We start from the raw sequence: 21,757 nt of genomic DNA on the forward strand, positions 1-21,757 counted from the left end.
AAAGCAGGTTTTCCTTTTAAAAGTTCGAAGTATTAGGAGTGAATCGATTTAGCCACAAATGCTTCCATGGTGATCCAGAAAGATGGCCAAAGCAGGTTTCAGTCCGGGGGTAACTCATTTCACCGAAACACTGACCAACGGGGCGGTGCCTACCCCACTCTCGGCAGCGCTGGGATCCCAGCAAAGAGGCTGAGAAAGTGGGCACTCTGTCCCCCCCCCTCTCCCCCCACCAACCCTGCTTTGTCCAGCGCAGAACCACTTTATAAATGAGGATCTTCTAGTAGTGGCGTCTGCGCATGGTGGCGTCTTAAGAAATGGGCGGAAGCTTTGCTTGATCTAGCCCCATTTGTATACGTTTCAGATGGGAGACTGTGACCCGGAGAGAACAGGCATTGTCAATGTCCCCAGAGGGGCCGGGAATGAAAAGGAGGCTAAGCCCCTGATTTCCTGGCTTCCATAATGTTGGAGGTGAGGCAGGGGAGGCAGAAACGCCTCCCTTGGGCACCCCGGGGAACCCTCTGGATCTTCTTGGGCCACCAAGTGCAGCTTCGACACCAGAAGAGGGTCTCAGTCCACTGGCGAAGGCCATTAGGGACTGGTTGAAAACTTCCCACCTGAAATCAAAACCTCCTCTCTCGCTTACTCTCCTTGTTGGGCTTCCATGGAAACAAATAGAAGCATCAGGGAAACGGTCTTCGGTCTTCGTCGGGATGGGCTGTGAGAACGAATCTGAAAACCACCCCAGGGCATTCTGGCTAGGAGAGGAATCCGTGGAAATATCTGGGGGAGGTGGCTTGGAGGGCGGTGGGAATGACGAGACCCAGAAATGCTTGAGAGGTTTGGGGCACCCGATGACAGTAGGACCGGGGGGTGACAGGGTGGGAAGCAGGGAGGTCTTCGTCTATGGGTTCCCCTGACATGGTAGCAGCCCCCCTCAGAATGTGTGATGCACGGGCTCACCAACAAAGTGGGGGAGGGGGAGGAAACATCTATTACTGCAGGAAACAGGAGGGGAGGGGGGCTAAGAACACAGGTTGCACTTGGGAAACAAGACTGTCATCAAACAGTAACACATTGAAGGCACCACCCACGCTTATGACATTTTCAGTCCAAAGCAGTTGAAATTTGGCGGCGGCGGCGGCAACGGGCTGGGGGTGGGGGTGGGTGTTGGGGAGAGACGGGTGATGGGGGACTGGTTTCAGTGTCTGTTTCTCATCTCAGAGGCGAGGTGGGAAATGCGGGGTCCCCTTCTCACCTCTTGTTGACTTTCCAACCGTGAATTTGTTGTTGCTGCTGTTGTTCTGATGTCATTGTTCGTTTCCTAAGTCTCGAGGATTCTAGACAAAAACTGATTTGCTGTTTTTGTCTGTTTTGTAGTGGGCTTGTGATCAATTATCTTTTTTTTTTTTTTTAAAGAAAAAAGAAAAAGTTATTTCACACTCTCTGGACCCTCTCTCCCCGCCTGGAAAAGCCTACTATATCCTTCCAACGTCCATGGTCATGGTCTTTACGGGACTTCTCTTCTCTAAAATGCTCTTTCTTTCGCATCACTGCCGGTGGGTTCTATTTATTTTTTGTGAGTTTGAGTGTTGTATATCTTTTTTTTTTTTTTGCTTCCAACATGGACGATATGAAAAGTACTATAAATAGAACGGTTGGGGTCCAGTTACTATCTCACGCTTGTCAAAACTGTGTGTCCACGTCACTACTTCTTGGGATTAGAAAACACTTATAAAGCACACGGCTTCCTCCCCAGTGAGTCCTCCTCTTAAACACACTCTTCTCTGAGGTCCACGCTCGGGCTCCCCCTGCCCCAACCTGGCTCTTTTCATCCCGGAACAGGCAGCCCATGGTAAATGGCGGATGTGCTCAAATGGGCAATTTCTCTAAGTTGTGCTACTTTCATTTTTTTTTTTTTTTTTTTGTCATGGATTTCAGTTTTAAGTCAGGAGGAAAAGAAAAAAATTAGCCCCGCAACGTACGCATGTGAGTTGGCCACCTCGGGCCTGAAGTCGAAGGAGCCGTGCCTCAGTTTCCCCTTTGCTGTATTGCTGAACACCCCTGCTTCCATCTTGCTCATCAGCTGCGCGCTGACACATGTTAGGCGTGACCCAAGAAAAGCGTGATTTCACGTCACCAGCAGGTTTGTCGTCGGTTGGTGTGGGGGGAGTCGGGGTGTGGGGGAGCGGGTCGGGGAGGACAGGGAGGGTGTAGGCCGGGGGGGATATTTTTTGCCTCTCTCAGTTGAGTATGGTCTCCAGGATGCTCCCTGTAGTAAAAGCTCAGACAGTCACTTCTGTTTTGCTGTTGGTGATGAAGTATGGCTGTGGGGGTGGGTAGTGCTGGGTGCGAGTCCCCAAGGGGTCGCTGGAGCCCGAATCGGCGGCGCCAAGCTTGCCCTTGTTACCGTAAGCCTGCCTCCGGAGGGAATGCTCGTTGGGGTCCCAGCCCTTGAAGTTGGTGGTGGAGTTGTAGGCCAGGGGATGTGGGGGCATCTTGTTGGTGCGGGACTTCTGTCCATTCTGCTTGGCAGGGCCGTGCTCGGGGCTGAAGGCCCGTGGCTCATCGTCTACTCTTACGGGGTGCAGAGGGAGGTTCCCCTTGGCGGCCAGCTCGGCCAGGTGCCGTCGCTTGGAGGAGAAGTCATCATTGACCTTGTCGGCTGTCCAAGGTAGACGGAGAAGGGGAGGGGAGAGCAGAGAGAAAGAGAGAGAGAGAGAGGGGAGAGAGAGAGACAGTTAGGGACTGGCAAGTCAACCTGGGCACAGCATCCAAGTGAGCCAACAGTCCAAACGAGACACACACCAGAAACTCCATCTGGGACAGAACGAAGGAAGACAGAAGGAAAGAGGGTCAAGTTCTTTTCACAAGCAAGATCAGGACCAAGGAGGAAAGGGCATACCCCGCAGAAACTCTAGATCTCCCCTCCCCCAAATAAACACTTCTCCACCATAAGGCACCTAGCATTGTACATCCCTGGCTTTCTTATAAACACCCCCATAGATTCTTCATTATTAAAATCATGCACTCGGGGGCAGCTGGGTGGCTCAGTGGGGTAAAGCCTCTGCCTTCAGCTTGGGTCATGATCCCAGGGTCCTGGGATTGAGACACGCATTGGGCTCTCTGCTCAGCAGGGAGCCTGCTTCTCTCTCTCTCTCTCTCTCTCTCTGCCCACTTGTGATCTCTGTCAAATAAATAAAATCTTAAAAAAAAAATCATGCATTCGTTCTTGTTAGGGGGAAATACTGAACATCTTGAGAAATATTCATGTCTGTCACCCACCATTCAAGACTGCCAATACCAATACTTGGCTGTATCCACTTCTGGTTTTCTCAGTTACTGGAGTTCAGTTTGGGATTTCTATTAATGTGTCTGGTTGCTTTTAGCAGTTAAGCAGACCTGTGTTCAAATCCCAAACCTGCCGCTTCCCAGAAGCGTGACTTTGGCTACTTAATAAAAGTTAAGAAACTTCTCAGTTTTTATTACCATTGGTTTCTACATAAGGAGAGAAGTTACAGTAAAAAATATAGCGAGAGGTATTTTCCCAGAGGGTTGTTTGAAGGGTTAAATGATACGATGTTTGTAAAGTATTTAGGTATTAGCTCCTATCATTGTCATTATCATTATAAATCACCGTTTAATTTCCACATAACATCCTATCAAGCATTTCTCCAAGTTGTTATAAATCACTAATAGACAACATTTTAATGCCTACATAATATTTCACTGGGTGAAACTATTAAAATCAATCAGTCCTCCCATCGACGAACAGCAAGTTTGCCAATATGCTGCTGGCATAAATAAAGGAGAAATGAGAACCTTCAAGACTAGAGCTCTTTTCTTGTTTAGAATTTCGAATTTAGAGTAATCGCAAGAGTATTTTTCTTCATCTACATCCAGTGATGACAAAACTCTATAGCCCTTGGACCAAATCCGGATGCTGCCTATTTCTGTCAATAAAGATTTGCTAGAACACAGCCCTACTTGCTCGCTCACCGACGGCCTCTGACTGCTTCTGCTTCTGCGGTGGTGGAGCCGGCTACACAAGCCAGAGACCAAGAGGCCCACAAAGCCTGAACTCTTTACTAGCCAGCCTGGAAATGAATGACCTCAAGTGGAATTACGTGGTCAAAGGGTGTAAACCTTATCAAGGTTTTTTTGTTTTGTTTTGTTAAGATTTTATTTATTTATCAGAGAGAGACGGGGGGAGAGAGCGAGCACAGGCAGACAGAGAGGCAGGCAGAGGCAGAGGGAGAAGCAGGCTCCCCGCCGAGCAAGGAGCCCGATGCGGGACTCGATCCCAGGACGCTGGGATCATGACCTGAGCCGAAGGCAGCTGCTTAACCCACTGAGCCGCCCAGGCGTCCCTCAAGGTTTTTGATACATATTGCCAACTCCACCAGAAAAGAGTCACACAGATCTCTGTACCATTTCACCACATCGTCTCCAGCACTATGATTCCTTCCTTTCTTCCTTCCCCCTTCCTACGTACCTCCCTCCCTCCTTTCTAATCTTGGCCCCTCATTCTCTTCCTCCTTCTTCCTTCTTTCCCCCTCCCCCCCTTTTCCTCCTCCTCCTTTTTTTTTTTTTTTCCCAGTTTGATTATTATTAAAGATTACATTCCAATGTCCGCTCGGCAGTCAGGCTGACACCTCATTCGCGTGTCCCTAGTTTCTAACAAGCGTTTCCAAGTCTGGGACATCTCAGCCTGTTGCTCTCAGTGTGTGACCAAGAGGGAGACAGCACATCTTCAGCTGATACTGGAAGAGACTGAGACCCTGAGTGCACACGCACGTGCTCACACAACTCACACACACGCACATGTAGCTTCACTTTTTTCTCTGCCACTCAGTGCTGACTGGGAAACGAGCAAGGGGCTTCTGTCTCCCTCCATGATGCTGCACCAGTCAGCTCCAGAAGCCACCCAGCTCAGGGTGGGGGCACTGAGACCCCTGAAGGCAGGCACTGTCCTGGGGAAAGGGTCGCAGCCAGGGCACTGCCATCCACAGGCAAATGGCCCTGAGCACTTGGAGGGAGGAGGGAGCGCGCCCTGCCCATTCTGTCCTTCCACCTGCAGGGCGGAGCGAGGCCCTCTCCCACACACAGCCTGGGTTCCACAAGAACTTGTCTTTCTTTCCTTCTACCTTTATTTGATAATTTGAGGAGATCTTTAAATTTTGTTTTCTTAAAATTCTTCTTGTCATAAGCCCCTCTACACTTTTTTTTTTAAAGACTTTATTTATTGATTTGACACAGAGAACCCAAGTAAGCAGAGAAGGCTGGGGGGGGAAGCAGGCTCCCCGCGGCGCAGAGAGTCTGATGCGGGACTCGATCCCAGGACCCTGAGATCATGACCTGAGCTGTGAAGGTGCAGAGGCTTAACCCACTGAGCCACCCAGGCGCCCCTCCTCTACACTTTTGAAATTTATTTCTTAGTAGGATGACTGGCTGGCTCAGTTGGTACAGCGTGTGACTCTTGATCTCGGGGTCCTGCGTTTGAGTTCCACATTGGGTGTAGAGATTACTTAGAATAAGTAAGATAGATAAAATAAAATTACTTTCCTGGCCGTAACCTTTGAACTTCCATCCCTTTGGAGAGGAGAAATATTTGCTGCTTTTTCATCCATGCTTCCAACTTCCCACATTGTTACGCATGGGAATTTCTCTGTATGTACATTCACCGAAGTGCCATGTTTCTTTTCCCATTTGAGTCTTTCAGCAACCACAGGAAGTAGGAAAGATGAGGATCTTCACCCCGGCTTGATAGATTAGGAAACTGTCAAGCTCAGGCCTATGAAATGATTAACAAAAGGTACCCACAGCTAGTGGCTGGCCAGGGTGGACCTAAGTCCAATAGACATTATGTGATGCTTTTCAAAGGCCATAGAGGAAAAGCTTCAGTTTCGGGACCGAGGGCACAAAAATACGTCCCACTTGCCCCCTCTGTGTCCGTGGCAGACATCACTCATTGATCACAGCACTCTGTCCTGGCAGGTGTGGCCTAGGCTCAGACTCCTCAACATAACACCCCAGGAAGCCACACATTAACCTTCCAAGCTTAATACTGGTTAAGTTGGGTTTCTGTCCCTATTCATGTAAATAGCCCTGGCTCATGTGATCTTTAAAGAGAAAGTCCCCTTCTCCCTAAATTCTAAAGCTGTCTGAAAATACAGAGTGTCGAAAGGAATCCGCTCCTAAAGATATGAAGAGCACACGTTCCCCAAAATACCGTGATTGCTTGAAGGGGCAAGAGTTAAACTCAAGTCCATGTTAGAGGCCCATCCTCTTGCCTTCCAGAAGAAAGTTCTAGGTTTCCAATGCCAGGAAGTTTCAACAGAAGCATACCCTGATATTCCCCCTTGGACTCGGGGCGGGGGGGGACAAGAATCCAGTTCCCTCCAGGACAGATTCACCGACATCTCCCAGGTGGCCAAGACTGAACCCATCATCATTACAAAGATCTGTTCTCCTTCAGGTTCTTCCTTACCCCTCAAACGTAAACACCAACTTTCTAGTCCCTGAAGCCAGAAATATGGTGGCATCCACTGACTCACCCTTTCCTTCTCCACTCCAGCACAAGTGCTAAATCGCCCAGGCCTTCCAGCTATGCCGACAAAGCCTTCTCTAGCCTATTCCACGTCACCCCCAATTTTGAACATTGCTCCACTTCAGCCTCCAAACAGGCCTCCCTGCCTTGAGTCTCACTCCTCCGCCCACTCCATTCTCCACACTGCAGCCAAAGGCCTATTTCTAAAATGCAAAACTGACCTCGTCCCTCATCTACCAAACCCCCTCAAGCCATCTGCTCGTTCAGTCATTCATCACAGAGGTGCGGGTCATGGGTCAGGCAGTGGAAATATAAGGAAGAATCGGAGACAGACATGGTCCTTGCCCTCATAGGGTGGACATCTATTAGGCAGGGACAGGTAGGGACCAAATAAGCCCACGGATTACATAACAGTAGAACTACGGTAAGTGCTATAAAGAACTATCCAGTCTTGTGAATATTTATATTAGGATCTCTGAGATGGTCTCAGAACCAGATGTTGGAAGCTTTGAAGGCATGAACCTTATCTTTCCATCTGTAGGGCTCTCAGTCTTGGCAGGACTTGGGAATCACATGGTGGAGTTTTGAAAGCATTCAGATTCCTGGATTCCTCCCCCCAAACAATTCAATTAGAATCTCTGCAGCTCTGGCCTAGACATAGATTCTTTCTTTTTTTTTTTTTTTTAAGCACTCCTCCACCCAAGGGATTCTAATGTACAGCCAGAGTGGAGACCACAGGCACAGCCCTAGCAGGTAGCACAATGCCAGCACATAGCTTTTCTGAGAGAACTAAAGGTAAGTGACCTCCGATCTCAGTCCTATTCTCTCCTGCCACCTCATGCCACCTTTGAGGACCTCAAGGTCCTCATCAACAAGGTCACATCCCACCAGGATAGACTTTTCTCCATGGCATCCATTGTCAATGCCATTTTATACTTGGTAATGCATTCATTCATTACTCCCTGTCTCTCTCACTGCTGTCCCAACAGGGCAAGGCCAGGTCAGATTCCTGCCCATCACCACATACACAATGTCCAGCCTACTTCCTGGCAGATATTAGATACTCAATAAATATTCAGTGAGTGGGTGTAAGAGCAAAATATCATGAATACACATAGACTATCAGAGCAGTCATGGGAGTGGAAGCTCCCTTCCCCTGTTCTTCCCATGAGTCTGTCATAAAAGTCTCACTCATCCTCATTACGACCCCAGTCGTGATCCAGAATCATTCATTCTCATGTTCCACTTTCCAGACAATGGACTAGCCTAAGGTCTGGTCAGTGAAAAGGATGTACTCCAGGTTTCCTCTGTCTGACAGACTGAGAACATTGAGGACGAAGTAGATGTTCCAACAGCTGGGATAGGTGGCATTTTCTCAAAAAGTTCTAAAGAAAAGAAGTCACAGAGGCATTCAACTCTTGCCAAATCAGTGCAGGGAGAAGGAGAAGCTTCATGAAGAGGAGTCATGAAGGCCCACACAGCGAATCTACAACCTTCTCCACAACCGCCCTAACTTGGTCTCTTTGTGAGCTTGGCATTGGGGACACCCTGATCATACAAAGTGTTTGGTACTTGGGGCAAGAGTAGGGTGAACAGAAAACTCTGGGGGTCCTGGAATCAGCCAGACCTGAGCTTCTGAGATCTCAGAAATGTCACTTAACCTCTTACAGCTTTATTTCTTTTGGTGTGAAATGGGGTAACACAAGCTACTTCAGATTTGTTGTGAGGAATAAATTGTACGAGATATATAAGCTACAAAACACAATTCTGGAATGCACTAACTATTCAATACATATTTTGTCTGTCTCCTGGCTTATGAAAGAACTGGATTGAATCCAATGACATTTATTGAGCACCCGCTCTGTGCCAGGCAACTTGCGAAGCACAAAGGAGGCATTCATCCAAGCCAACAATCCTTCTCTCCTTTCTTCCTTCCCCTTTCCCTTCCCTGTATCTACCATGTGTGCTGGCCTCATTTGCCCTATGAAGTAGCCTAAGAAAGGGACTTGATGTTTTTGGGATGATGAAGGAAGGCACCCTTGGGATGTGCCTTTAGCTGCCATCTGAAGGTAAGAGTAATAGAAGTAGGATTCCAGGTGAGGGAACAGGTGGCATATAGCAAAAAATGGCCACAGTACTTTGCACTTCCTTCCATCAAGAGATAGAATGTCTTTCCTTACCCTTCAAATATAGTCGGAACTTGTGACTGGCTTTGACCAGCAGATTGTAGCAGAAGTGATGTATGTGTATTCTGAACCTGGGCTTTTATAAGTTCTACAGCTTCTGCTATCAGGCTCTTGGATTCATGACTTCATGTGAGGAAGGAGGCTCAGGTTAGCCTTCTGGATGATGAGAAATCGTCAGACCAGTTGCCCATGGTCACCACAACCAACAGGCTGCTATTTGCCAGATACTGGGTGAGGCCATCCTAGACCATAGAGCCATCAACTGACCTGCTAGCTGACTCTAGAAACCGAGTAGGCTGGAAACACCTAGTCCGGCCCAGCCCAGAACTGCCAGCTGATCTGCAATCACGAGTCCAACAAATGGTGGCTCTATTACGCTGCTGAACTTTGGGCGATTTTGTTATGCGGCAGTATATAACTGACACAGAACAGCATTTGCAAAAGCCCAGAGGCAGGAAGGAGTGTGGTGGTTTCGAGAAACAGAAAGGTCATCCGTGTGGTAGAGTGAAGAAGCAAGGGGTCAGTAGACCATCTGAAGCTGAGTAGGCAAGATTCTATCATTCATAGCTATGTTATTGTCTGACCATCTTCCCCCCACTAGACTCCGAGGTGTTTTAGAGAAGCACAGAGCAGGCGAAGATTTGTTGCCTGGGGCATGAAATTGTTCCTCAAAGAGTGATTTTCAAGATGGTCTCAGTAACATGAATGTGGATGGTGGTGGATGTACCAATCCCATAACCAAGGAAACGCAATGTTCGTGATACTCCCTTTCCAGTGTTTTTGGTGTCCTCTGCCTCTAGAAGAGGAGGAAGAAACGCCCACCGGGCCTCTCCCAGCTTTGTGCAGTGTGGTCCCTGTCAGTATATTAAAACATGTGAAAGAAATAACAGATTCATTGAACATCCTTGTAAGGCCCATTAATAAATGCATTAACCTAATCAGCCCCAATACCTCGTGGGCAGATGGCTGACAAGCCGACCAGGAAACAGATGTGTGAGCCTTTCAGCAACATTGGGCCTCTCCAGTTTGATTTTTCTTCATTTGAAAAGAGGAAGAAAGAATGAAAAAGGTGCTTTCCTTCCAATAAGCCTAATTGCCTTGAAGGAACCAAGGCTGTAAAATTAAACTGTACCTTGTTCCATCTGTCTCTCCCCTAATTAGCAGCAGACACTTGTCCAGGTGCGGGGAGGGATGGAGCCTTACTTCCGTGGAAAGGGAGAGAGTCAAGGTAATAACCAATTTTCGAGACAAGCTGCACATCTGAGGGTCTCAGCAGGTGGCCTCCCACCTACCTTCCTTCCCTGGGCCAAAGATATCTCAAGGAGGGGTTCCTACAGCTCGTTCTCACTCGGTGATATTCTTGGGTCTTAGGTGATGAATCTAACCCGGTAAGCAATAATACCCGATTGACTCAAACTTTCACCATTCCTCATTTGTCCCTGTTTTTGGTCTAAGAGTATGTTGAAATCAAGTGATAAATCTTTCCATTATGCTTAAGAATAAAATCCAGATTATCCGCAGCGGCCCCAAGGTCTGCATGACCCAATGGTTTGTCTACCCTCATCTCCTCTGCTTGTTCTGAACCCGTCCCAGAGTGTATTAGTTTCCCAGGGCTGCCATAAGAAATCACCACAACCTGGGTGGCTTGAAGCAGCAGAAATGTTTTCTTTCACAGAGTCCAGAAGTCTGAAATCAAAGTGTCAGCAGGGTCATGCTCCCTCTGCGCGCTCTAGGGGAACATCCTTCCTTGCTTCTGCTAGCTTCTAGTGGTTAATGCAATCCTTGGCATTTCTTGCCTTTTGCCTCATTCCAATATCAGCCCTGACTCCACTGGGCCACCCTCTTTGTGTGGGTCTGTGTGTCCCAATTTCCCTCTTCTTATAAGGATCCCAGTCATTGCATTGGGACCCATCTTAATCCGCTATGACCTTATCTTCACTCATGACATCTGCAAAGACCTTATTTCCCAGTGGGGTCACATTCTGAGGTTCTGAGTAGATAGGGACTTGGAGGGACACTCTTAAAAAAAAAAAAGTTTTATTATATTTATTTATTAGAGAGAGATAGAGTGAGAGAGAGCACGAGAGGGGAGAAGGTCAGAGGGAGAAGCAGACTCCCTGCGGAGCTGGGAGCCCGATGTGGGACTCGATCCCTGGACTCTGGGATCACGACCTGAGCCGAAGGCAGTGGCTTAACCAATTGAGTCACCCAGGCGCCCCTGGAGGGGTACTCTTTAGCTCGGTACACACAGGATTCCTTTCTGTTCCTGAACACACAATGCTTTTCAGCATGTCAAGATCCTTCTTGTCATTTGGTTCTCTAAGCAAAGGTCACTTCCTCAGAAAACCGCTCTGATGAGTCAGTCAAAAGAGAGCCCTGCCCACCCCCAACTGTTCTCATCACTTTTCCCCATTTTACTATATTCTTGGCCTGTATCTTTTCACGAAATTATCTTTTTTAGTTACTTCTGCCTCCTTTGGCTAGAATATAAGCTCCGACTAGGGTAGCGGCTGTATCAACTCTGCTTACTAGTGTGTCTCCAACACTTCATCCAGTGCCTGGCACACAGTAGGGCTACACTAACCCATTTGATGAAGGCAGGAAAGCACTGGAAATATTTCAGATTCCAACAACAGTCTCTAAAATATTAGCTGCGGGCAGAATGTTTCATGTTCTGGTCATCTGGCCTGTGATGGTGAATTTTATGTGTCAACCAGAATGGGTCCACCAGCTGTCTGCATTAAATATTATTTCTGGATGTGTCTGTGAGGGTTTGCATTTGAACTGGTATACTCCGTAGGTTGCCTTCCCCATGTAGGTGGGAATTATCTAATTTGATGAAGGACCAAATGCCACAAAAATCAGAGGAAGGAAGGGTCCATGCCCTTCCTTCCTGCCTGCTGTCACATCCCCTGGGTGGGACACTGGTCCTCTGCTCCTCGACTGGGATTTACCCCATTGGTTCTGCTGGTTCTCAAGTTTTTAGACTTGGACTGGAATCACAGCACTGGCTCTCTCGAACTTCTAGCTTGCAGGCAATAGATCATGGGGCTCCTCAGCCTTCATAATCACACGAAACAATTCCCCATAATAAATCTCCTTTCATTTATATATAGATATCTTATTATTCATACATTTGACTATTCACCACATTCATATACACACATATATCTGAAAGATTTATTATGGGGAATTGCTTTGACCAAACCAATGGTATCTATATCCTATTATTTGTATGTGATACATATGAATATATATAAATAAGATGCATGCATGTGTGTGTGTGTGTGTGTGTGTGTACACAGTTCAGTTTCTCTGGAGAATGCAAATACATGGTCTATATCACAGAAGTCTGAATGACTTGTGCCCTGTGCTTTACAGGAATCTCAGGACTAAAGCAGGGGTTAAATTTCCCTTATTTCTGGGGCAGGAGAACCTGCTTGCTGCCCAGCTCCATATGCCTGGCCATAGCCTTGCAGAGGCATGACCGTTCTGGAGCAGTGAATTCAGGGAGTCAGGAGGCAGCTGAGTGAAGGAGGCAGGGACTGGTTAGAGACTGTGTGAATACAGGACAAGTCTGGTCTCCCTCCCATGTCCCCCAGTGGTAAACTGAGTAAAAGCATGTCACCCCCAGCTCCCTCCTCCTCACTAAAGAAGAAAAAGGGTTTGCCTTAGGAGAGAATCTGGGGCTCTGTTTAAACTTTATTAAGTGCATGCTGTTCTAGATACTTGGATAGGGAATTTATTATATCTCTTGAAAAAAATTTTTTTTAATTTGTTTATTTTACAGAGAGAGAAGTAGGGAGAGGCAGAGGGAGAGGGAGAGAGAGACTCTCAAGCAGACTCCCTACTGAACACATAACCCCACACAGCGCCCAATTCCAGGTCCCTGAGATCATGACCTGAGCTGCAACCAAGACTCAACACTAACAGACTGCTCCACCCAGGCCCCCTGTTCACCCCTTTAATGTTCTCCATAGCCTACCGAGATAGGTGCCACTCTTGGATCTCATTTTATAAATGGAGAAACTGAGTCTACAGAGCTTTGGCAACTTGTCCAAGCGATGGCACTGGGATCTGAACCCAGAATACCAGGCCCAGTTCTGGGTATCCTGGAATCTGTGACTTTATGGCTACGACACTCACCGTTTTGCTAACCACGAGCCTGCCTCACGGAAGAATCATCTTGCTTCCTTAACAAGATTTTATCTTCAGGAAAATATCCCCCCCCCAAACTAAGGAAGACGGACGGTAGAGTGAGAATTATGCAGAGAAACCACTTTTCCGGATTCCTCCTCTCAAAACATCAGGGACTGGGGTGCACACGTAAGGATCAGATTCTCAAGAGGAAATGTCCGAATATCACAACCAGAAGTTTTAACAGAGCCCCAGATTCTCTCCTAAGGCAAACCCTTTTTCTTCTTTAGTGAGGAGGAGGGAGCTGGGGGTGACATGCGACACACTCTGCCAGGCTATGGCTCTTGCGGCATTCAGGTTGGCTGCTGCATTACCAGGTGCATGGGTCTTGGCCTCTCTAAGGGGCACTGACTTTGGCTGGAGTGCTGGCCAGGCACCAGCCTGTCCCAGAGTTGCGCTGGACAAAGAGCCATCCACTTCTCACAGACCTGAGAGAAGACGCCACCAAGCACTTGACACATACGGTCTCCGGCAGCTGGCCCCCCAGCCCACCCAAGCCCACCAGGCAGATGTTGCTTGAGCTCATCATGCTGATTCGCACCATGACAATGTAGTGAGATCGTTTGAGATATTAACTAATATTTCTTCTCCTTGTGCTTCTATGATCCCATTCCCGACTACCCAGAGGGCAGCAATCACTTTCAGCGAAGATAAAGAGCCAAAGTGTTGGTTTTGAATCCTACACTGGGCTCTCAACAGCCATAGCAGAGCCCGAGTCACAAAAGACAAGGCTTCAGCAGTAAGTTCCAGGAATTAGGAAAGAAGGATTAATGAGGTCAGAGCTTGAAGGCTGCCGTGCATCAGGCTCATGCAGTACATAAGGATGTCTGCCAGAACGCTCACCTGATTTGTGTTGACTGTAAGTTCTTTATGATATGGTAGAAAGACCCTAATTTCTGGGAGAAGATGGATGTGAGCTCAGATCCCAGCTCTTCTGCTTACAAGCTGGAGACCTTGAGCAAGTTACCGGAACTCTCTAACTTTTACCAATCAAATTCAGAATCAAGCAACAACGGTTGGGTGGCAAGGGGTTGAGGGTACCGAAGAGAATCATGTCCGGTACCAATGTCCCTGCCGCACAGTTGGTATTCAACGGATGGTAGCTGTGATGGCTGCCATTGTTAGAAAGGAGAGTTAAATCACATGAGGATAATAAGATTGACGTTGAGGGGTGCGATGCAGAAGTCAAGGAGATAAGGCAGGTAAAAGCACAAACCATTACACGCACGGAGCTTGGCAGGGCTCCCTAAATGCACACTCCCACCTGGGAAGACATAGCACCTGGCCACTTGCCTCCCAAATCCCTTTCTACTTTCTTCTCTTGGGCACATGGCCACCCAGCTCCAAACTAGATTTCCCCAGCCTTCTTGGGAGCTAAATTTGGCCGTGTGGCTCATGTCTTGCCAGGGGTATGTTAGCAAAAAGGATGCATCCAAGTTTCACGTCACCTGACTTGCTTGAAAGAAAATCGCTTGCCCTGCAGGTCCTCTTTCCCCCCTTCCCATTGGCTATGACAGCAGCTCACGGTAACAATGCATTTGAGGACAGCCCTGTAGAGGGTGGTAGAGAAACAGTGTTCAAGGAGCCTGCGCCCCCAGGGACAAGTTTGGAGTAGAGCTGCCCCATCAACCTCTACCACTTCCTCTGGAGACTGTAACAGAGAGATACACTTCTTTCTCTCAACCCACTGTATTTATGGGGCCTTTGGTTCAGTAGGACAGTATTTGCTTTTTACCTATAGAGATATTTTCTGGGTCTCCACTTTTTTTTTTTTTCCCTCCTTCACAAGCTGAATTAAAAGTAAATGGAACAGTTCATTTTTTTTTTTTTTTAAGTACCCAGGTATTTCTCTCTTCTTTTAAAATACATTCTCTAAAGCTGGTGCAGGTTCCTGAAATGGTCTCAGCAGGCAGAAACAAGAAAGGCAGGAAAAAAGCCTAGTTTCTCCGACAGGAGAGAGCCAGAGGGGGGAGATGGGAAGACTTGTCTTTAGGATGAATTAGCCTTGTTCTGGCAGGTTCTGGGCCTTGCTGAAGAGACACAAGCAGGGGGAGTCACATTTGAACCAGGTCCTAATGAATGAAGCTCGGGGCTCCAGGCTCTCCCTGTTGGGCTTCATGTCTTCTTTGAAGTCCTCTCTCTCTAAGAAAGAAAATTGTTAAGGGGAGTCCAGAAGCCTGGATCTTTCTTGTCTGAACCCTGAGGGCTCCCACTGTCTTTGCTGGAGAGGATTCTGAAACAGTGCCTGGCTTGGTTTTTGCACCAAAGCTCTCCAGGCTGTGCCACGAGCCCCTTGGCTGTGACTCCGGGAACCCTCTGTGATTGTCTTGTTGCTGAGAGGGCTCTAACCCTGCAGGTCCCTCTGTCTCTTCCCTTAGGCACCCTGCTATGCAGTCACCTCTTTCTGAGAGGCTGCTGAACAAAGATGGACGGACTCATGCCCCAGCCACGGAAACGATGCATATATTCACCCGCCTTCCATGCATCCTGCATTGCTGCTCCGCAGATGGTGATCATTCTTTTCAAAGGATCCTTGGGTAATTTGCCTTCAGATCGACCTCCCCTCTGATTAAATTCTATACACCTGTTTTTTGTTTGTTTGTTTTTTAATGAAGCAAATAAAGGTTAATTATCCTTGATCCTATGTACTTCCTTCCAATTTGCTATAGCAAAGGATCATCTTGAAGCAGATAATTGTGACATTTGGGATCCTAAGTTAGAATCATGCATGAATGACCTCAATTCTTCACCTTTCCCTGTATCCATGTTCTTCGAATGCGACTTTGAAACTCACCCCAACAGAGGAAAATCTACCCCCCCCTCCACTGGATTCTGAGTTCATCCATGTGACTAATGAATGTTAGGCAACATGACATAATGGAAGTTTGAAGAAGCGCTTGCTGGTTTGGGGTCCTTCTTTTGCACCAGTGTCATTATCACGAGATGTCTGGGCTGCCCTCTCTGAGGATGAAAGACACCTGGAGCAGAGCCAAGTCACCCAAGTCATTCTAGCTAAAACCAGCCCCGATCAGCCAACATTCAGCCAACTCTCAGATATATGAGTCAACTCAGCTGAGACTAGAAGAATCTCCAGCATCAGCACAGACCCTGGTCTCAGTAAATGCTGCCAAGTAAATGTTAAACCACAAGATTTGGGGCCACTTGTTACACAGCATTTTTGTGAAAAGACTACTGATACAAACACCCATCACTTACCCTACTTCCAGGAAGAGCCCCCATTTTCGATTGGGGAATCCACCTGTCTCCTACTCTTAATCCACGTGGTTTGGATGACACATGCCTCTACTGTCCCACCCCTCCGCTATTCCCCACGGACGACAACCAACTCATTCCATTGCCCTCACTGTAACAATTTGTTCAGAGGTCAGCACATGACAAGGCAAGCCAATCAGAACAAAGCCTGGGATCTTCAGTTATAGAGATGGAAGCGCCAAAGAGATCAATGATCCCCAACCTCCCATTCTACAAGAGAGACAACTAAAGGCATGGGCTCAAGGACCGCCAGCTGGGTAGAAGCAGCACTGGATCTAGGACACGGATCTTTCGACTTTCATCTGGTTAATTTTTCTATTTTCCAGTGCCTCTTCAGACAAGACCACAGGATTCCCTTCAAATGTTATGCCCAACTTCATTCAATAACTTATTAATAAAATCCATATTGAGTGTCTACTATGTGCTGAGGGCACCATGCAAGGTGCTAGGTGCTAGGGAAGTTTGAAATGAAGATCTTAAAAAAAAAAAAAGAAAGAAAGAAAAAGATCTAGGTGGCTTAGCATCAGAGGGGCATATTTTCAAAGCAGAAAAATGTTTATTGAATCTTACACAATGGCATTTTCCTGCAAGCAGAGACTCTCCTCCATGCCCTATGGGTTCCCAAAGAAGCTCATCAAAACTCCAATGCTCACTGTGTGCTTTTTAAAAAAGGCCAACCTCAGGAGTTGGTGGGATTTGATTTTTATTTAAAAAAAAAAAATCCCCTCCATATCTTCCACCTGCTCTGCACTCTCCTGCTTACCAGCAAACCAATAACCCAAATCAGAACATTGGAAAAGGCTGAATTTCATGAAGTAATAGTTTAAGGCTGCCTTTAAGTAGGTTCTTATCCAAAATGTGTACACTCCGACAGAATGGCCACCCAAATTATACATTGTCTCCTGCCTTTTGCCTTCTGTAGCATCTCTTGGATGAACATTTATTAATGAGTTACATCAATAATCTAAGACAAAAGAAAGAACCAGAATTTACTGAGTACCTACTGTGTACGAGATGTTCTTACCCATTTCATTGACGTCTCATGCAAACCGTCTTAAACATAGGTGACAAGGCAAAATCATCTCCTCTTTGTGACAAGAGGAATTAAGGCCCAGAGATACTGAGTAATTTGGCTGCCACATTCCTCTGCCACAGCTTTAAGTGTCAGGGAGGGACACCAAATCCAAGACTGTCACCTTCAATGTTCCTACTTTCCAGCTGTGGCTCCAACTCAAACCCTTGACTAAGAAAACAGTTTTATTTCAGCAAACAGCAAAAATACTCATGTTTGGAAGAATGCTGGCATGTAAAATTGGTGTTCTAGGGCAAATCATGTCTAGGGATTGGGTCTTGGAAAAGGTAGGTCCAAACGTTAGTTTATAGAGAATTATCCAGAAGTTTCAGTTAAAAAAAATGAAAAACTAGAAAATGTTGAGACCCCACGTCCAGTGGTTCTAGTTTCTCTGCAGTATGTGGGCCCAGGATTTTCATTAGTATCGAGCATGGCCAGTGACTCTGAGTGCAGTCTGTAAGCCATTCTTTGGAGACTGGGTCCTGGTTCCAGGTCTGAGGTAATTGTCCTGTATGACTTTGGGCAACCTCATTTATCTCAGGGAACTAGGTTCCCTCATCCAGAAGAGCAGAAGGGTTGGATAAAGGGTATTTTCCTCACTGTCATTAAGGTGTATTACTTATATTCTCCTAATGTTACTCCCCCAAACACCACGGAGCATGGATTTTCACGGCCATTGTTTTGGAAATGGTAGAAATGGGAGTTCAGGTCATGTGAGCAGCTCATATAAGAGCACATGGTCTGCTTCTGATCTAAGCCATCGTGATCTTATCAGTCCTGTACTGACAGTTTCCCCCCAAGGTCAGTGCTTCAGCATAGCACTGGAGGAAGCAACAGGTCAGGTTCAAAGATTCATTTTGCAAAATGACCAGATTTCAAAAGACACGGATAGCTTCGCACCTCTTAGGAGAGTCCACTAGGGCCGAGGTAGTGGTGCTTTCTTGGGAGGGGTTTCCAAGAGTTATTGGGGATAACTCCAAGATTATTGCCCCCAAGGCTGGGTATGGGCGGAGCAGCAGGAGGGGCCACTAGGGGGCGGTGTGCATGGGGAAACCTCAGGTAGAGAAAAATGAATAGTGCCAACGGGGGTGTGATGTTTGCCATTTCCAACCCCGGCAGACACATTTCACCAACCAGGGGAGTCAGATGCAATGCAATCCGGGTGGAAACAGGAAACCCTCATCTTCAGAGACCCTGCCATTTCTCCTTGGCAGCTATCTCTTCCTTCACCAACCTCCCCAGGTGGCACCCATCCTTCCGCCTACTCCTCGGCTCCTGCCCTATGTTCCCAGAGCGGGTTCCTAGCAACATTCGTGCCCCTGGATGTTAAGCTGTTAACTGGTTCCTCAGACATCCAAAGTGTGTGGGAAATGATGTGTTAGTCTGACGCTTTTTGTTAGCACGAGATTTTCCAGAGCCTTTCATTTGCTCACCTGGTAATAGTCCTAATGATACCAGTAATAGGTTTCATGTGGTTATCACTTTCCGAACGCTAGGCAGTGTGACATGTCTTGTACACATTACCTCATCTTCACAACCTAGGCGGTAGAGGACACCACTGTCCCCATTTTGTAGATCAGAAAACAGGGGCTCAGAGGGGTCGGCTGACTTGCTGAGGGTCTCGAGAAGACCCAACGAGAAGACCGTGATTGGAGCCTAGGTGTGTCTGAGGCTAAGCCCGTCGCAGCCTGCGTGTGTCTCCCTTTCGAGAAGGTGGCAGGGTGTGGGAGGCAGGGGCGGTCCGAAAGCCCCAACCTTGTTATCATGCCTCATGGAGTCTCCAGCTCTGGAGGCTGAGTGGGGAACACTAGAGAAAGATCAGTGACTCCAGAGGAACCCGGGCCATCCTTGGGACCCCTCTCCTCCCCAGACAAGGCCTGATAAATACAGACACTTTTAACAGGACAGGTGAAATTAGCCCGGTTTGGGTAGAAAAACCGCTTCCAAGCCCTTGTCTTTGCCCTGTCCCGAAATATTTTCTAAATGCATCAGACAACAATAAGCTGATCTAAGGACAGGGGTGCTGACTGCCACCAAATGTCACGGGAATCATAATGGCTTTGTTTTTCACAGGGGAGAGAAAAAAAAGTTTATGCCTCAAATTAGTAGGTCTGTCATGTTCCAAATTGTTTGCATTTCTAAAAATGGATGTTGACATGTGAACAGTTATTATCTAATGCAAGACCCAAAAATCTGCCTCTCTCAAGGCAACAACAGGGTAGTCAAGGGATCCTCTACAGACACGTGGGTCCACAGCTCTCTCTCTGGGTGCGGGAGGACAAGGAGTCCCCTTCCTTCCCATGCTCCCCTCAGAGCTCAGGTTGCTTCTGAGGCTCTGGAACCTGGTCAGACTCCCCTCTTCAGAAACCTCAGCCCCCAGAAAGATCCCTGGAGACCTAATCAGAGGGTGTCGGCTTCCCAGCATGATTTCTCTAGGGCAGTGGTCTTCAGAGTGTGGTCTCCAGACCAGCAGCATCGCCATGGAGACTGCTAGCAACACAACCCCCTCAGGTCCCCACCCAAGGTCCCGGGAATCAGAAACTCTGGGACGAGACCCAGGAATCTGGGTTTTAACGACCCTCCAGGCGAGGCTGATCCCTGCTAAGCAGCCGCGATGTGAGAACCACCGAGGGCGCACTGTTCCCTCCTCCCCGCTCACAGGCACTCACTCACGACCTTCTACGGTCTCTTTCTTACTTGTCCTTCTTCTCCATTTTCTTCTTTTCATCTTCCACCCACCACAGCTCAGGTCACTGCCCACCTAGGTGACCGCAAGAGCCTCCCAGTGGGTGGCCCCACCTCGAGACCACCCACGCACCTCCAACTTTCGAGAATGTTAGAAAAAGTCCTGCCTAGAGCCCTGTGAGACCTTCTCATTTCCCAAGTTCAAGGTCACGGCCTGCCCAGCTGGGTCATCAGAGAATTTAGTGACAACATGATATAAAGGTCCAGCACTCTGGCACGCGGTAGGGCGTACAGAGACTCTAGCTACCTTCTGGTCCAGGACCCGGCTGGTTAATTCACAGACAACCTGACCAGACTTCTTAGCATCCGATGCTCACTGTACCGCCTGGGGAAAGTTGAAAACAGTGACAAGGCTAATGGTTCATGAGACCCTATAGCCAATAACCCAACTCGGGTTTCTCTCCCCCTCAGAAGTTGTGGTTTTCTCCCCTGCATTCATTTACCTTGGGTTTTACTGATCTGTTTGTGCCGCTTTCTGAGAAAACATTTCCTGGATGTCTTACCTGGGATGGTGTCTGATAGTGACATTTTCCTTCAGGCAGTGAAAGTGAGGGGGTAGCACGTTCTTCAACAACAGCCCCGAGCACAGATACGCCACACACACACACACACACAAACACCTACATGCTGGAACTTGGACGGACTTGCAGGGTCACCCAATGGGGACACATGTGTGGCACCAGGTCACACACAAACACCAGGACTCTTTGTGGATCCACCGATCAGTGTCAAATCTGACAACACCTGGACGAAAGAGCTAGAAAAAGCTGTTACAGTACCTTTTGGTGACTTAAGCGTCGCCACTGCCCAGTCACCATCAGAACTTCCTAAAAAAATAACAATCGAGAGATGCTGATCTGCTGGCCGGCTTCCCATGTCCACTGTGCCCTCACCCCCAGGTGCCGCTGCTGGCAGCCCCAGCTGCAGCCTCCACGGGGCCCCGGGGGATGGGCGAGAGACCAAATGTGCAAATGTGGATCTGCGCACGCACACCTCCTCCCGCAAAGCCATGCAGCGGCATCGGGACCACGCCCAACAGAGGGTCAGAAGAAGTCCCCTGGAAAAGGCCTAGATGTTTTCAGTTATGTTTGGGAGAGATTTCTTAGGCAGGGATCTGGCTCTGAATTTCAACCCTCTAAGAAAGAAAGGAAAATTCGAGTTGCCTGACCTCACTTTGGCCAAGGACAACACTCTGCTGACAAGTGAGACATTTTGATCCTGTTTTTGGCACACTCCCTTGCCTGAAAAGGGTTGGTGGAGGTGGGGAGGGGGTGGGGAGCGAAGGGTGCCCCAAGGTTGGGGCAGTCTCTGCGAACTGCAACTTTATATGCTGGGTGGCAGGTCCCCGAGGGGTAGGGGCTGTCCTCATAGATACTCTGTGTTTGAAAAGTACTGTTTGGGACGCCTGGGTGGCTCAGTTGGTTAAGCAGCTGCCTTCGGCTCAGGTCATGATCTCAGAGTCCTGGGATCGAGTCCCACATCGGGCTCCTTGCTCCGCAGGGAGCCTGCTTCTCCCTCTGACTCTGCCTTCCACTCTGTCTGCCTGTGCTCGCTCTCACTCTCTCTCTTACAAATAAATAAATAAAATCTTTAAAAAAAAAAAAAAAAAAAGAAAAGTACTGTTGAATGAATGAATGAATTCAAGCTTCTCCATGGAGTCACTTTTCCTAACGGAAGGAAATTCCCCTAAATGCTAAAGGGATCAGACTGGTTATTTGCGAATCCCAGAATGCTTGG

General features: G+C 47.8%; 1 protein-coding gene across 2 annotated transcripts in view; it reads right to left on the reverse strand.

Annotated features, from left to right (window-relative positions):
• Positions 1-1,596: 1,596 nt before the first annotated feature.
• The window catches only part of SHISA9 (shisa family member 9), a 274,740-nt gene continuing 254,579 nt past the window's right edge, over positions 1,597-21,757 (reverse strand). The window contains exons 4-5 of one of the 2 annotated variants that reach the window (XM_004750356.2): positions 20,800-20,847; positions 1,597-2,662 (exon numbers count right to left, since the gene is read on the reverse strand). In XM_004750356.2, coding sequence (XP_004750413.3) covers positions 2,283-2,662; positions 20,800-20,847 — 428 coding nt within the window. In that variant the 3' untranslated portion in view covers positions 1,597-2,282. The remainder of the gene's footprint in view (positions 2,663-20,799; positions 20,848-21,757) is intronic. The other variant, XM_045072090.1, reaches the window with a different exon arrangement.

This window comes from Mustela putorius, unplaced genomic scaffold (genome assembly GCF_011764305.1).
Source record: "Mustela putorius furo isolate JIRA1106 unplaced genomic scaffold, ASM1176430v1.1 tig00004007_pilon_pilon_pilon, whole genome shotgun sequence".
Lineage (NCBI taxonomy): Eukaryota > Metazoa > Chordata > Mammalia > Carnivora > Mustelidae > Mustela > Mustela putorius.